Source organism: Salvelinus alpinus, chromosome 1 (genome assembly GCF_045679555.1).
Source record: "Salvelinus alpinus chromosome 1, SLU_Salpinus.1, whole genome shotgun sequence".
NCBI classification, from domain to species: domain Eukaryota; kingdom Metazoa; phylum Chordata; class Actinopteri; order Salmoniformes; family Salmonidae; genus Salvelinus; species Salvelinus alpinus.
The window spans coordinates 19,584,314-19,599,697 of NC_092086.1; the positions used below are offsets into that span (position 1 = coordinate 19,584,314).

Genomic DNA, 15,384 nt, shown 5'->3' on the forward strand with positions numbered 1-15,384 from the left:
ACACTAACAAGTCACATGACACCGGGGAGGGAAAATGGCTAATTGGGCCCAATTTGGACATTTTCACTTAGGGGTGTACTCACTTTTGTTGCCAGCGGTTTAGACATTAATGGCTGTGTGTCGAGTTATTTTGAGGGGACAGCAAATTTACACTGTTATACAAGCTGTACACTCACTACTTTACAGTGTAGCAAAGTGTCATTTCTTCAGTGTTGTCACATGAAAAGATATACTCAAATATTTACAAAAATGTGAGGGGTGTACTCACTTTTGTGATATACTGTATGTGGTGGATCATGTCTCTTCCTAATCAGCAAGGGGGCAGTGTAGCAGGATGTATGTGGTGGATCATGTCTCTTCCTAATCAGCAGGGGGCAGTGTAGCAGGATGTATGTGGTGGATCATGTCTCTTCATAATCAGCAGGGGGCAGTGTAGCAGGATGTATGTGGTGGATCATGTCTCTTCCTAATCAGCAGGGGGCAGTGTAGCAGGATGTATGTAGTGGATCATGTCTCTTCATAATCAGCAGGGGGCAGTGTAGCAGGATGTATGTAGAGGTGGATCATGTCTCTTCCTAAACAGCAGGGGGCAGTGTAGCAGGATGTATGTAGTGGATCATGTCTCTTCCTAATCAGCAGGGGGCAGTGTAGCAGGATGTATGTGGTGGATCATGTCTCTTCCTAATCAGCAGGGGGCAGTGTAGCAGGATGTATGTAGTGGATCATGTCTCTTCCTAATCAGCAGGGGGCAGTGTAGCAGGATGTATGTGGTGGATCATGTCTCTTCCTAATCAGCAGGGGGCAGTGTAGCAGGATGTATGTAGTGGATCATGTCTCTTCCTAATCAGCAGGGGGCAGTGTAGCAGGATGTATGTAGTGGATCATGTCTCTTCCTAATCAGCAGGGAGCAGTGTAGCAGGATGTATGTAGTGGATCATGTCTCTTCCTAATCAGCAGGGGGCAGTGTAGCAGGATGTATGTAGAGGTGGATCATGTCTCTTCCTAATCAGCAGGGGGCAGTGTAGCAGGATGTATGTGGTGGATCATGTCTCTTCCTAATCAGCAGGGGGCAGTGTAGCAGGATGTATGTGGTGGATCATGTCTCTTCCTAATCAGCAGGGGGCAGTGTAGCAGGATGTATGTAGTGGTGGATCATGTCTCTTCCTAATCAGCAGGGGGCAGTGTAGCAGGATGTGTGTAGTGGATCATCTCTCTTCCTAATCAGCAGGGGGCAGTGTAGCAGGATGTATGTAGAGGTGGATCATGTCTCTTCCTAATCAGCAGGGGGCAGTGTAGCAGGATGTATGTAGTGGATCATTGTTTATAAAGAGGTGGTCACACTGTGTGTGTGAGAGAGAGAGAGCGAGAGAGAGAGAGCGAGGAGAGAGCGAGAGAGAGAGACACACACAGAGAGAGAGAGAGAGAGAGAGAGAGAGAGAGAGAGAGAGAGAGAGAGAGAGAGAGAGAGAGAGAGAGAGAGAGCGAGAGAGAGAGAGAGAGAGACACACACACAGAGAGAGAGACACAGAGAGAGAGAGAGCGAGAGAGAGTAAAGTTTCTCACTTTGAACCCGATGTGTCCCTTCTTACAGCAGAGGCAGGCCAGCATGAGGAAGACGAAGGTGAAGAGCCCAGAGAAGGAAACAGCCACCACTGCCAGAGACGACGGCCACGACAGCTCACTCAGTGGAGCGCCATCTACAGAACAGGAAGAGATACCGCGGTTAATAACAACAAAAATTACATTTAAGTCATTTAGCAGACGCTCATATCCAGAGTGTCTAACAGTTAGTGTATTTACATAACAACAAGGAAGTAAGCAGTAACAGGATGTAGTATAGACTTCCCAGTGGTAGACTGGAGGTTATAGGAAGTAAGCAGTAACAGGATGTAGTATAGACGTCCCAGTGGTAGACTGGAGGTTATAGGAAGTAAGCAGTAACAGGATGTAGTATAGACTTCCCAGTGGTAGACTGGAGGTTATAGGAAGTAAGCAGTAACAGGATGTAGTATAGACTTCCCAGTGGTAGACTGGAGGTTATAGGAAGTAAGCAGTAACAGGATGTAGTATAGACGTCCCAGTGGTAGACTGGAGGTTATAGGAAGTAAGCAGTAACAGGATGTAGTATAGACGTCCCAGTGGTAGACTGGAGGTTATAGGAAGTAAGCAGTAACAGGATGTAGTATAGACGTCCCAGTGGTAGACTGGAGGTTATAGGAAGTAAGCAGTAACAGGATGTAGTATAGACGTCCCAGTGGTAGACTGGAGGTTATAGGAAGTAAGCAGTAACAGGATGTAGTATAGACTTCCCAGTGGTATACTGGAGGTTATAGGTCTTCTACCCACTTTCACTGGTCATTGTCTGTACTCACTTCTTAATCCCCACTGACACGTAGCAAAGTATTGTAGTGGAGGTATACCACTTATCAATGATGTAGCACAATAGAGAAGTCATATACAAAGTAGCCTACAATGCAAAGCACATTTAGCTTATCCAATCGCATGTGAATAAATGTGAATGTGATTTTTTAAAACAGCCAATAAAGAAATAATGTGCACGAGAAGAGCGTCTGAAATGGCTCTGATTGGTTGGTCATTCAGAACGTTACTTTGCTTCAATCATAGATTTTTGCTTGGCGGCGCCTTGGCTATTTTCCTGAAATGGAAACTTAATTCTTGTACTTCTCAAATGAACTATGAAGCGAACACATCAAACAACGTTGTCAACTGTCCAAACTAATACAAGTAGCGGAGTAGCAGACAAATAATGACTTCCCCTGCTCGTGCTCCCTCCTCCGGAGCCCATGATGACAGTGTCAGTTCCCTACTCAGGAGCCCATGATGACAGTGTCAGTGTTCCCTATCAGGAGCCCATGATGACAGTGTCAGTGCTCTCTCCTCAGGAGCCCATGATGACAGTGTCAGTTCCCTCCTCAGGAGCCCATGATGACAGTGTCAGTGCCTCTCCTCAGGAGCCCATGATGACAGTGTCAGTTCCCTACTCAGGAGCCCATGATGACAGTGTCAGTGTTCCCTACTCAGGAGCCCATGATGACAGTGTCAGTGCACTCTCCTCAGCCGATAATGACAGTGCTTCGGAGCCCCTTTGACAGTGCATTGAACCCCCTTTTCAGCAGCTGTGTTGAATGACTAGTGTTGCAGACGGAGAAATGTGTTATAACACCTCCAGAAACAGTGTTACAGACGGAGAAATGTGTTATAACACATTGGGAACAGGGCCCATAGGGGAACAAGGCCCATAGGGGAACAGGACCCATAGGGGAACAAGGCCCATAGGGGAACAAGGCCCATAGGGGAACAGGACCCATAGGGGAACAGGGCCCATAGGGGAACAAGGCCCATAGGGGAACAGGGCCCATAGGGGAACAGGGCCCATAGGGGAACAAGGCCCATAGGGGAACAGGGCCCATAGGGGAACAGGGCCCATAGGGGAACAAGGCCCATAGGGGAACAGGGCCCATAAGGGAACAAGGCCCATAGGGGAACAGGGCCCATAGGGGAACAGGGCCCATAGGGGAACAAGGCCCATAGGGGAACAGGGATTGGGATGCAGATCTAATATGGAGGCAGCAGTGTATGTGTAGAGTGTGTGTGTAGAATAGGAGCAGCAGGGACTCACACTGCCGCCACAGGAAATAAATAGTGAAAACATGATGCAAACGGACCTAATGAAAGTGTAATCTACTTTATATTACTGCAATCAGATCAGCAGCGTAAAGATATACCACAGACTGTTTCCTCTGACTGCCTCACAACGTGTGTTATACTGTTCACTAGAGAGTAGAGTATACATGAATGGTACAGAAAGGAAGTAAATGAAACACACGAAAGTTACTAGTATTCTACAGGTACTTTGTGTGAGGGGAAGAGAGAGAGATAGAAAGAGGAGAGGAAGAGAGAGATAGAAAGAGGAGAGGAAGAAAAGAGGAAGAGAGAGATAGAAAGAGGAGAGGAAGACAGACAGGATGAAAGAGATAACAGGGGGAGGAAGAGATACAGTAGACACACACACACACACACACACACACACACACACACACACACACACACACACACACACACACACACACACACACACACACACACACACACCCACACACCCACACCCCCAGTTTAATACTGTTTACACTATGAGGCAAGAGGCCTGCAGGAACACACACACATACGCACGCACACGCCAACACAGAGAGCTTACTAAATCTCCCCCCTCCTCATTCTTCCCACCTCCTCCATCGCATCAGAAAGAGATTACATTTGGCCATCAGTGGCCTCTCAAAATTAAAGTTTGAATGCCAACTTTAGGGGGTCAGGAGATTGTACTGTAATTGGGGCCACTGCTAGGAGTGAGGAGATTGTACTTTAATTGGGGCTACTGCTAGGAGTGAGTAGATTGTTCTGTAATTGTGGCCACTGCTAGGAGTGAGAAGATTGTACTTTAATTGGGGCCACTGCTAGGAGTGAGGAGATTGTACTGTAATTGGGGCCACTGCTAGGAGTGAGGAGATTGTACTGTAATTGGGGCCACTGCTAGGAGTGAGGAGATTGTACTGTAATTGGGGCTACTGCTAGGAGTGAGGAGATTGTACTGTAATTGGGGCCACTGCTAGGAGTGAGGAGATTGTACTGTAATTGGGGCTACTGCTAGGAGTGAGGAGATTGTACTGTAATTGGGGCCACTGCTAGGAGTGAGGAGATTGTACTTTAATTGTGGCCACTGCTAGGAGTGAGGAGATTGTACTGTAATTGTGGCCACTGCTAGGAGTGAGGAGATTGTACTGTAATTGTGGCTACTGCTAGGAGTGAGTAGATTGTACTGTAATTGTGGCCACTGCTAGGAGTGAGGAGATTGTACTGTAAATGGGGCTACTGCTAGGAGTGAGGAGATTGTACTTTAATTGGGTCCACTGCTAGGAGTGAGGAGATTGTACTTTAATTGGGGCCACTGCTAGGAGTGAGGAGATTGTACTGTAATTGGGGCCACTGCTAGGAGTGAGGAGATTGTACTGTAATTGGGGCCACTGCTAGGAGTGAGGAGATTGTACTGTAATTGGGGCCACTGCTAGGAGTGAAGAGATTGTACTGTAATTGGGGCCACTGCTAGGAGTGAAGAGATTGTACTGTAATTGTGGCCACTGCTAGGAGTGAGGAGATTGTACTGTAATTGGGGCCACTGCTAGGAGTGGGAAGATTTTACTGTAATTGTGGCCACTGCTAGGAGTGAGGAGATTGTACTGTAATTGTGGCCACTGCTAGGAGTGAGGAGATTGTACTGTAATTGGGGCCACTGCTAGGAGTGAAGAGATTGTACTGTAATTGTGGCCACTGCTAGGAGTGAGGAGATTGTACTGTAATTGGGGCTACTGCTAGGAGTGAGGAGATTGTACTTTAATTGGGGCTACTGCTAGGAGTGAGGAGATTGTACTGTAATTGGGGCCACTGCTAGGAGTGAGGAGATTGTACTTTAATTGGGGCCACTGCTAGGAGTGAGGAGATTGTACTGTAATTGGGGCCACTGCTAGGAGTGAGGAGATTGTACTTTAATTGGGGCCACTGCTAGGAGTGAGGAGATTGTACTGTAATTGGGTCCACTGCTAGGAGTGAGGAGATTGTACTGTAATTGGGGCTACTGCTAGGAGTGAGGAGATTGTACTGTAATTGGGGCCACTGCTAGGAGTGAGGAGATTGTACTATAATTGGGGCCACTGCTAGGAGTGAGGAGATTGTACTGTAATTGGGGCCACTGCTAGGAGTGAGGAGACTGTACTTTAATTGGGGCCACTGCTAGGAGTGAGGAGATTGTACTGTAATTGGGGCCACTGCTAGGAGTGAAGAGATTGTACTGTAATTGTGGCCACTGTTAGGAGTGAGGAGATTGTACTGTAATTGTGGCCACTGCTAGGAGTGAGGAGATTGTACTGTAATTGGGGCCACTGCTAGGAGTGAGGAGATTGTACTGTAATTGGGGCCACTGCTAGGAGTGAGGAGATTGTACTGTAATTGGGGCTACTGCTAGGAGTGAGGATATTGTACTGTAATTGGGGCCACTGCTAGGAGTGAGGAGATTGTACTGTAATTGGGGCCACTGCTAGGAGTGAGGAGATTGTACTGTAATTGGGGCCACTGCTAGGAGTGAGGAGATTGTACTGTAATTGGGGCCATTGCTAGGAGTGAGGAGATTGTACTGTAATTGGGTCCACTGCTAGGAGTGAGGAGATTGTACTGTAATTGGGGCCACTGCTAGGAGTGAGGAGATTGTACTGTAATTGGGTCCACTGCTAGGAGTGAGGAGATTGTACTATAATTGGGGCCACTGCTAGGAGTGAGGAGATTGTACTGTAATTGGGGCCACTGCTAGGAGTGAGGAGATTGTACTGTAATTGGGTCCACTGCTAGGAGTGAGGAGATTGTACTGTAATTGTGGCCACTGCTAGGAGTGGGGAGATTGTACTGTAATTGTGGCCACTGCTAGGAGTGGGGAGATTTTACTGTAATTGGGTTCACTGCTAGGAGTGAGGAGATTTTACTGTAACTGCCCGTAGAAATCCTCCTGGTACTCCCCTTAATATAACTGAAGAAAGCTTCCCATACAGCAGCCATTTTAAGATCCATCGCTCCCTCTACCACTGTCTTTATTTGAGTATCCTATTATAAGTTGCAGGGGAACCTTAGTCTCTCAGGGGGCGTGGTGCTCTGTCAATGGGGAGGGAGATCTGGAGGTTTCCATGTTCCTCTTACAGGCTGCTCTTCTTTGGAGCATGACATCTGAGGGCTGAATGGTGTTGTGATGTATGGTAGTGTCCCTGTTACTCTTTCTTTACCTCCCTCTCTCCCTACTCTTTCCATCAATCCCTCCCTCCCCTCTCTCTCTCTCAGGCAGACAGGCCGGGACCATCGACCTAGGCCTTCTATAAATATTTGAGGAGCCCCCATTACCAATGGTGGTGTGGCAGCAAAATGAAAACAAAGCACTTTAGCTGAGGCTCATATTCTCCTGATTAAAGAGCTGTCTACAGTGCTGTGGGGATGATGATGGATATGTCACCCTGAGAGGAGACGTGAGGAGACGTGAGGAGACGAGAGGGGAGAGGGGGGGACAGGATAGGATAGGAGGAGGGGGGAGAGGAGAGGAGGGGGGAGAGGAGATGAGAGGAAAGGAGAGGGGAGGGGAGGAGAGGAAGGGAGGGGAGAGGAGGGAGAGGAGGGGAGAGGAGAGGAAAGGACAGGAAAGGAGAGAGAGATAATGAGTGTCAGGGAGAGGAGAGAGAGATAAAGAGTGTCAAGGAGAGGAGAGAGAGATAACGAGTGTCAGGGAGAGGAGAGAGAGATAAAGAGTGCCAGGGAGAGGAGAGAGAGATAAAGAGTGTCAGGGAGAGGAGAGAGAGATAAAGAGTGTCAGGGAGAGGAGAGAGAGATAAAGAATGTCAGGGAGAGGAGAGAGAGATAAAGAGTGTCAGGGAGAGGAGAGAGAGATAAAGAGTGTCAGGGAGAGGAGAGAGAGATAAAGAGTGTCAGGGAGAGGAGAGAGAGAGAGATAAAGAGTGTCAGGGAGAGGAGAGAGAGATAAAGAGTGTCAGGGAGAGGAGAGAGAGATAAAGAGTGTCAGGGAGAGGAGAGAGAGATAAAGAGTGTCAGGGAGAGGAGAGAGAGATAAAGAGTGTCAGGGAGAGGAGAGAGAGATAAAGAGTGTCAAGGAGAGGAGAGAGAGATAACGAGTGTCAGGGAGAGGAGAGAGAGATAAAGAGTGCCAGGGAGAGGAGAGAGAGATAAAGAGTGTCAGGGAGAGGAGAGAGAGATAAAGAGTGTCAGGGAGAGGAGAGAGAGATAAAGAATGTCAGGGAGAGGAGAGAGAGATAAAGAGTGTCAGGGAGAGGAGAGAGAGATAAAGAGTGTCAGGGAGAGGAGAGAGAGATAAAGAGTGTCAGGGAGAGGAGAGAGAGAGAGATAAAGAGTGTCAGGGAGAGGAGAGAGAGATAAAGAGTGTCAGGGAGAGGAGAGAGAGATAAAGAGTGTCAGGGAGAGGAGAGAGAGATAAAGAGTGTCAGGGAGAGGAGAGAGAGATAAAGAGTGTCAGGGAGAGGAGAGAGAGATAAAGAGTGTCAGGGAGAGGAGAGAGAGAGATAACGAGTGTCAGGGAGAGGAGAGAGAGATAACGAGTGTCAGGGAGAGGAGAGAGAGATAAAGAGTGTCAGGGAGAGGAGAGAGAGATAAAGAGTGTCAGGGAGAGGAGAGAGAGAGAGATAAAGAGTGTCAGGGAGAGGAGAGAGAGATAAAGAGTGTCAGGGAGAGGAGAGAGAGATAAAGAGTGTCAGGGAGAGGAGAGAGAGATAAAGAGTGTCAGGGAGAGGAGAGAGAGATAAAGAGTGTCAGGGAGAGGAGAGAGAGATAAAGAGTGCCAGGGAGAGGAGAGAGAGATAAAGAGTGTCAGGGAGAGGAGAGAGAGATAAAGAGTGTCAGGGAGAGGAGAGAGAGATAAAGAGTGTCAGGGAGAGAGTGTGTGTTTAGTAGCATGCTGGTTTTATGTCTGATATTCTGGATGTGGTGATGGAACACAACAATACGTTTTGGTGCTCCAGTATCTCATACATAAACTATACACAAGTCTTCCCTTCCTCTTATACAGCTCTGTGAGCTGAAAACCAACAGCATAGAATATGCAGTGTGCAGATGTTGTGTAATGGATAGGACTGTGCTCAATACATGCTTTCTTACAAATCATGCACAAACAGAACACCAGCGACAGAGAGAGAGGGGGGAGAGACAGAAAGATAGAGGGAAAGAGAGAGGAGAGAGAGAATGAGAGAGAGAAATAAAGAGAGAGAATGAGAGAGAGACAGAGAGAGAGAGACAGAAAGATATAGGGAAAGAGAGAGAATGAGAGAGAGAATGAGAGTGAGACAGAGAGAGAGACAGAAAGATAGAGGGAAAGAGAGAGAGAGAGAATGAGAGCGAGACGGAGAGAGAGACAGAGAGAGAGACAGAGAGAGAGAGAGAGAATGAGAGAGTCAGAGTGAGAGACAGAGAAAGAGAGAGAGAATGAGAGAGACAGAGAGATGAAGAGAGAGAGAGAGACAGAGACACAGAGAAAGACAGAGAGAGACAGAGAGATAGATTAAATAATTTGTGAAGGTCATTATACAGGTCAAGACTGCGGAACCCTTTTGAAGAACTCAGCAGTTCTATACTGTGACACACACACATAACATACACACACACACACAGCAGCAGAGGCAGAGGCAGGCAGTCAGAGACAAACAATGAAATGTGGTGCAACAGCCCCATAGATTCAGCCAAAAGTGAGTTTCCGTGGTAACAGGAAGCAGTGGGCCATGTCTCACACTCTGATGGAGGCAACACTCAGTTAGATCCCCCCCCCCCCCCCACACACACACGCACACGCACACGCACACGCACACGCACACACACACACACACAATCCATGAGTGGGACCTCTGCTCTCACACACCACTGCTAATGTGATATGCTCTGATTGAGGAGGAGAAAAGGTCTGTTCCCTCCGTGAATATCTCTCACCCTGTCAATCTCTCTCTCTCTCTCTCTCTCTCTCTCTCTCTCTCTCTCTCTCTCTCTCTCTCTCTCTCTCTCTCTCTCTCTCTCTCTCTCTCTCTCTCTCTCTCTCTCTCTCTCTCTCTCCCCCACCACTCTCTCTATGCATGAACTTCCGGGTTGGAGCGAGCGGTCGCACTTCGCACTTTGGTCCGCAGGTAGTATAACTTTTCATTACATTTCATTACATTTCATTATAGTACAACGGTTTAATTTGTCTGATCTTAGCAATTTCTTCTTAGCTAGCTACATAGCCGTCATGGTATCAAAGATAATTGCGTAATTATCGTATTTCGTCGTCCTAACGCAGTCTACACTGCTATCTGCCATCTGCCCAGCAGCTAGCCAGCTAGCAAACGTCCACCGTCTACCGAATAGCAGCACTTTGGTCCGCAGGTAGTATAACTTCTCATTACATTTCATTACATTTCATTATAGTACAACGGTTTAATTTGTCTAATCTTAGCAATTTCTTCTTAGCTAGCTACATAGCCGTCTTTGTATCAAAGATAATTGCGTAATTATCGTATTTCGTCGTCCTAACGCAGTCTACACTGCTATCTGCCATCTGCCCAGCAGCTAGCCAGCTAGCAAACGTCCACCGTCTACCGAATAGCAGCACTGTAGCAACTATTACACCCAACTGAACGACTTGATTAGTGTAGTGTTAGCTAGCTACATAGTTGTCTTTGCTGTCTTCGTATCCAAGATAATTGTGTAGTTTAGAGTGTGTAGTTTTAGTGATTATCTTTGAGTGATTATCTTAATTTACCGAGGTTAGCTAGCCAGCTATCTGTCGTCCTTAACGTAGGAGACACTGCTAGCTAGCCAACAGCTAGCCAACGTCTACCGAATAGAACTTCCGCACTCAACAACCCGGTCGCATTCCGCTTCGCTCCACAGGTAGTATCACATTTCCATTTCATTTCATTACAGTACAACGGTTTGATTTGTTTGATCGTAGCTAGCTACATAGCTAGCTACATAGCCGTCTTTGTATCAAAGATAATTGTGTAGTCTAGAGCGATTTTCTAGGTTAGTTAGCCAGCTATTGTCGTTCTTTTAACGCAACGTAACGTAATCAACACTGCTAGCTAGCCAGCTAGCCCCCGAATAGCAGCACTGTAGATACTATTACACTCAACGGAACGACTTGATTAGTGTAGTGTCAACAACGCAGCCACTGCCAGCTAGCCTACAAAGTCAACAACTGCCAGCTAGCCTACAAAGTCAACAACGCAGCCACTGCCAGCTAGCCTACTTCAGCAGTACTGTATCATCTTAATCATTTTAGTCAATAAGATTCTTGCTACGTAAGCTTAACTTTCTGAACATTCGAGACGCGTAGTCCACTTGCCACTCCAATCTCCTTTGCATTAGCGTAGTCTCTTCTGTAGCCTGTCAACTATGTGTCTGTCTATCCCTGTTCTCTCCTCTCTGCACAGACCATACAAACGCTCCACACCGCGTGGCATCGGCCACCCTAATCTGGTGGTCCCAGCGCGCACGACCCACGTGGAGTTCCAGGTCTCCGGTAGCCTCTGGAACTGCCGATCTGCGGCTAACAAGGCAGAGTTCATCTCAGCCTATGCCTCCCTCCAGTCCCTCGACTTCCTGGCACTGACAGAAACATGGATCACCACAGATAACACTGCTACTCCTACTGCTCTCTCTTCGTCCGCCCACGTGTTCTCGCACACCCCGAGAGCTTCTGGTCAGCGGGGTGGTGGCACCGGGATCCTCATCTCTCCCAAGTGGTCATTCTCTCTTTCTCCCCTTACCCATCTGTCTATCGCCTCCTTTGAATTCCATGCTGTCACAGTTACCAGCCCTTTCAAGCTTAACATCCTTATCATTTATCGCCCTCCAGGTTCCCTCGGAGAGTTCATCAATGAGCTCGATGCCTTGATTAGCTCCTTTCCTGAGGACGGCTCACCTCTCACAGTTCTGGGCGACTTTAACCTCCCCACGTCTACCTTTGACTCATTCCTCTCTGCCTCCTTCTTTCCACTCCTCTCCTCTTTTGACCTCACCCTCTCACCTTCCCCCCCTACTCACAAGGCAGGCAATACGCTCGACCTCATCTTTACTAGATGCTGTTCTTCCACTAACCTCATTGCAACTCCCCTCCAAGTCTCCGACCACTACCTTGTATCCTTTTCCCTCTCGCTCTCATCCAACACTTCCCACACTGCCCCTACTCGGATGGTATCGCGCCGTCCCAACCTTCGCTCTCTCTCCCCCGCTACCCTCTCCTCTTCCATCCTATCATCTCTTCCCTCTGCTCAAACCTTCTCCAACCTATCTCCTGATTCTGCCTCCTCAACCCTCCTCTCCTCCCTTTCTGCATCCTTTGACTCTCTATGTCCCCTATCCTCCAGGCCGGCTCGGTCCTCCCCTCCCGCTCCGTGGCTCGACGACTCATTGCGAGCTCACAGAACAGGGCTCCGGGCAGCCGAGCGGAAATGGAGGAAAACTCGCCTCCCTGCGGACCTGGCATCCTTTCACTCCCTCCTCTCTACATTTTCCTCTTCTGTCTCTGCTGCTAAAGCCACTTTCTACCACTCTAAATTCCAAGCATCTGCCTCTAACCCCAGGAAGCTCTTTGCCACCTTCTCCTCCCTCCTGAATCCTCCTCCCCCCCCCCCTCCTCCCTCTCTGCAGATGACTTCGTCAACCATTTTGAAAAGAAGGTCGACGACATCCGATCCTCGTTTGCTAAGTCAAACGACACCGCTGGTTCTGCTCACACTGCCCTACCCTGTGCTCTGACCTCTTTCTCCCCTCTCTCTCCAGATGAAATCTCGCGTCTTGTGACGGCCGGCCGCCCAACAACCTGCCCGCTTGACCCTATCCCCTCCTCTCTTCTCCAGACCATTTCCGGAGACCTTCTCCCTTACCTCACCTCGCTCATCAACTCATCCCTGACCGCTGGCTACGTCCCTTCCGTCTTCAAGAGAGCGAGAGTTGCACCCCTTCTGAAAAAACCTACACTCGATCCCTCCGATGTCAACAACTACAGACCAGTATCCCTTCTTTCTTTTCTCTCCAAAACTCTTGAACGTGCCGTCCTTGGCCAGCTCTCCCGCTATCTCTCTCAGAATGACCTTCTTGATCCAAATCAGTCAGGTTTCAAGACTAGTCATTCAACTGAGACTGCTCTTCTCTGTATCACGGAGGCGCTCCGCACTGCTAAAGCTAACTCTCTCTCCTCTGCTCTCATCCTTCTAGACCTATCGGCTGCCTTCGATACTGTGAACCATCAGATCCTCCTCTCCACCCTCTCCGAGTTGGGCATCTCCGGCGCGGCCCACGCTTGGATTGCGTCCTACCTGACAGGTCGCTCCTACCAGGTGGCGTGGCGAGAATCTGTCTCCTCACCACGTGCTCTCACCACTGGTGTCCCCCAGGGCTCTGTTCTAGGCCCTCTCCTATTCTCGCTATACACCAAGTCACTTGGCTCTGTCATAACCTCACATGGTCTCTCCTATCATTGCTATGCAGACGACACACAACTAATCTTCTCCTTTCCCCCTTCTGATGACCAGGTGGCGAATCGCATCTCTGCATGTCTGGCAGACATATCAGTGTGGATGACGGATCACCACCTCAAGCTGAACCTCGGCAAGACGGAGCTGCTCTTCCTCCCGGGGAAGGACTGCCCGTTCCATGATCTCGCCATCACGGTTGACAACTCCATTGTGTCCTCCTCCCAGAGCGCTAAGAACCTTGGTGTGATCCTGGACAACACCCTGTCGTTCTCAACTAACATCAAGGCGGTGGCCCGTTCCTGTAGGTTCATGCTCTACAACATCCGCAGAGTACGACCCTGCCTCACACAGGAAGCGGCGCAGGTCCTAATCCAGGCACTTGTCATCTCCCGTCTGGATTACTGCAACTCGCTGTTGGCTGGGCTCCCTGCCTGTGCCATTAAACCCCTACAACTCATCCAGAACGCCGCAGCCCGTCTGGTGTTCAACCTTCCCAAGTTCTCTCACGTCACCCCGCTCCTCCGCTCTCTCCACTGGCTTCCAGTTGAAGCTCGCATCCGCTACAAGACCATGGTGCTTGCCTACGGAGCTGTGAGGGGAACGGCACCTCAGTACCTCCAGGCTCTGATCAGGCCCTACACCCAAACAAGGGCACTGCGTTCATCCACCTCTGGCTTGCTCGCCTCCCTACCACTGAGGAAGTACAGTTCCCGCTCAGCCCAGTCAAAACTGTTCGCTGCTCTGGCCCCCCAATGGTGGAACAAACTCCCTCACGACGCCAGGACAGCGGAGTCAATCACCACCTTCCGGAGACACCTGAAACCCCACCTCTTTAAGGAATACCTAGGATAGGATAAAGTAATCCTTCTCACCCCCCCCCCCCTTAAAAGATTTAGATGCACTATTGTAAAGTGGCCGTTCCACTGGATGTCATAAGGTGAATGCACCAATTTGTAAGTCGCTCTGGATAAGAGCGTCTGCTAAATGACTTAAATGTTAAATGTTAAATGTTAAATGTTAGACACACTGGCTAAACTGGTAACAGCTGAATAGCTACCCTCCATCCTCCACTTACCCTCCCTAACACACATACACAAACATATTCCCCTTTTCAACCCGGGACCAGGTGCCGACAGTACTGCAGGATGGGCAGATTGCCAATCTAAACACCACTACAATCAAAACCCCCAGAGAAAGAAAGAGGGAGAGAGAGGGAGAGAGAAAGAGGGAGAAAGAGGGAGGGAGAGAGAGAGAGGGAGAAAGGGAGAGAAAGGGAGAGAAATGGAGAGAGTGGGAGAGAGAGAGAGAGTGGGAGAGAGAGAGAAAGAGGGAGAGAGAGAGAAAGAGGGAGAGAGAGGGAGAAAGAGGGAGAGAGAGAGAGAAAGAGGGAGAAAGAGGGAGAAGGAGGGAGAGAGAAAGAGGGCGAGAGAGAGAAAAAGGGAGAAAGAGGGAGAGAGAGAGAAAGAGGGAGAAAGAGGGAGAGAGAAAGAGGGAGAGAGAGAGAGGGAGAGAGAAAGAGGGAGAGAGAGAGAGAAAGAGGGAGAGAGAGAGAGAAAGAGGGAGAGAGAGAGAGAAAGAGGGAGAGAGAGAGAGAGGGGGCGTCAACACATTCTTTGAAACCAGGGACAGCCTTTATGCAACCAACAAATAAACTGTCCCTGCATGGTGAGAAGCAGCAGTATGTATTCAGGACAGAGCTACAGCCACACACACGCGCACGCACACGCACACACACACACACACACACACACACACACACACACACACACACACACACACACACACACACACACACACACACACACACACACACACACACACACACACACACACAATTCACAGTCAAGACACACACACTGACAGACACACACACACAATAAAGAGTTAGGAGGATGGAATGGATGTAGTCAGACAACCAGAGGGAGACATGGGGAGTGACAGGCTGTAGTACAGGACAGACCACCAGAGGGAGACATGGGGAGTGACAGGCTGTACAGGACAGACAACCAGAGGGAGACATGGGGAGTGACAGGCTGTACAGGACAGACAACCAGAGGGAGACATGGGGAGTGACAGGCTGTAGTACAGGACAGACAACCAGAGGGAGACATGGGGAGTGACAGGCTGTAGTACAGGACAGACCACCAGAGGGAGACATGGGGAGTGACAGGCTGTACAGGACAGACAACCAGAGGGAGACATGGGGAGTGACAGGCTGTACAGGACAGACAACCAGAGGGAGACATGGGGAGTGACAGGCTGTAGTACAGGACAGACAACCAGAGGGAGACATGGGGAGTGACAGGCT

The 15,384-nt window shown here is 49.1% G+C and overlaps 1 protein-coding gene across 1 annotated transcript in view; it reads right to left on the bottom strand.

The window, feature by feature from the left end:
* Positions 1–15,384, bottom strand: part of aatka (apoptosis-associated tyrosine kinase a) — a 104,562-nt gene that overhangs the window by 63,837 nt on the left and 25,341 nt on the right. Inside the window, exon 2 of the mRNA XM_071393316.1 lies at positions 1,564–1,697. Coding sequence (XP_071249417.1) covers positions 1,564–1,697 — 134 coding nt within the window. The remainder of the gene's footprint in view (positions 1–1,563; positions 1,698–15,384) is intronic.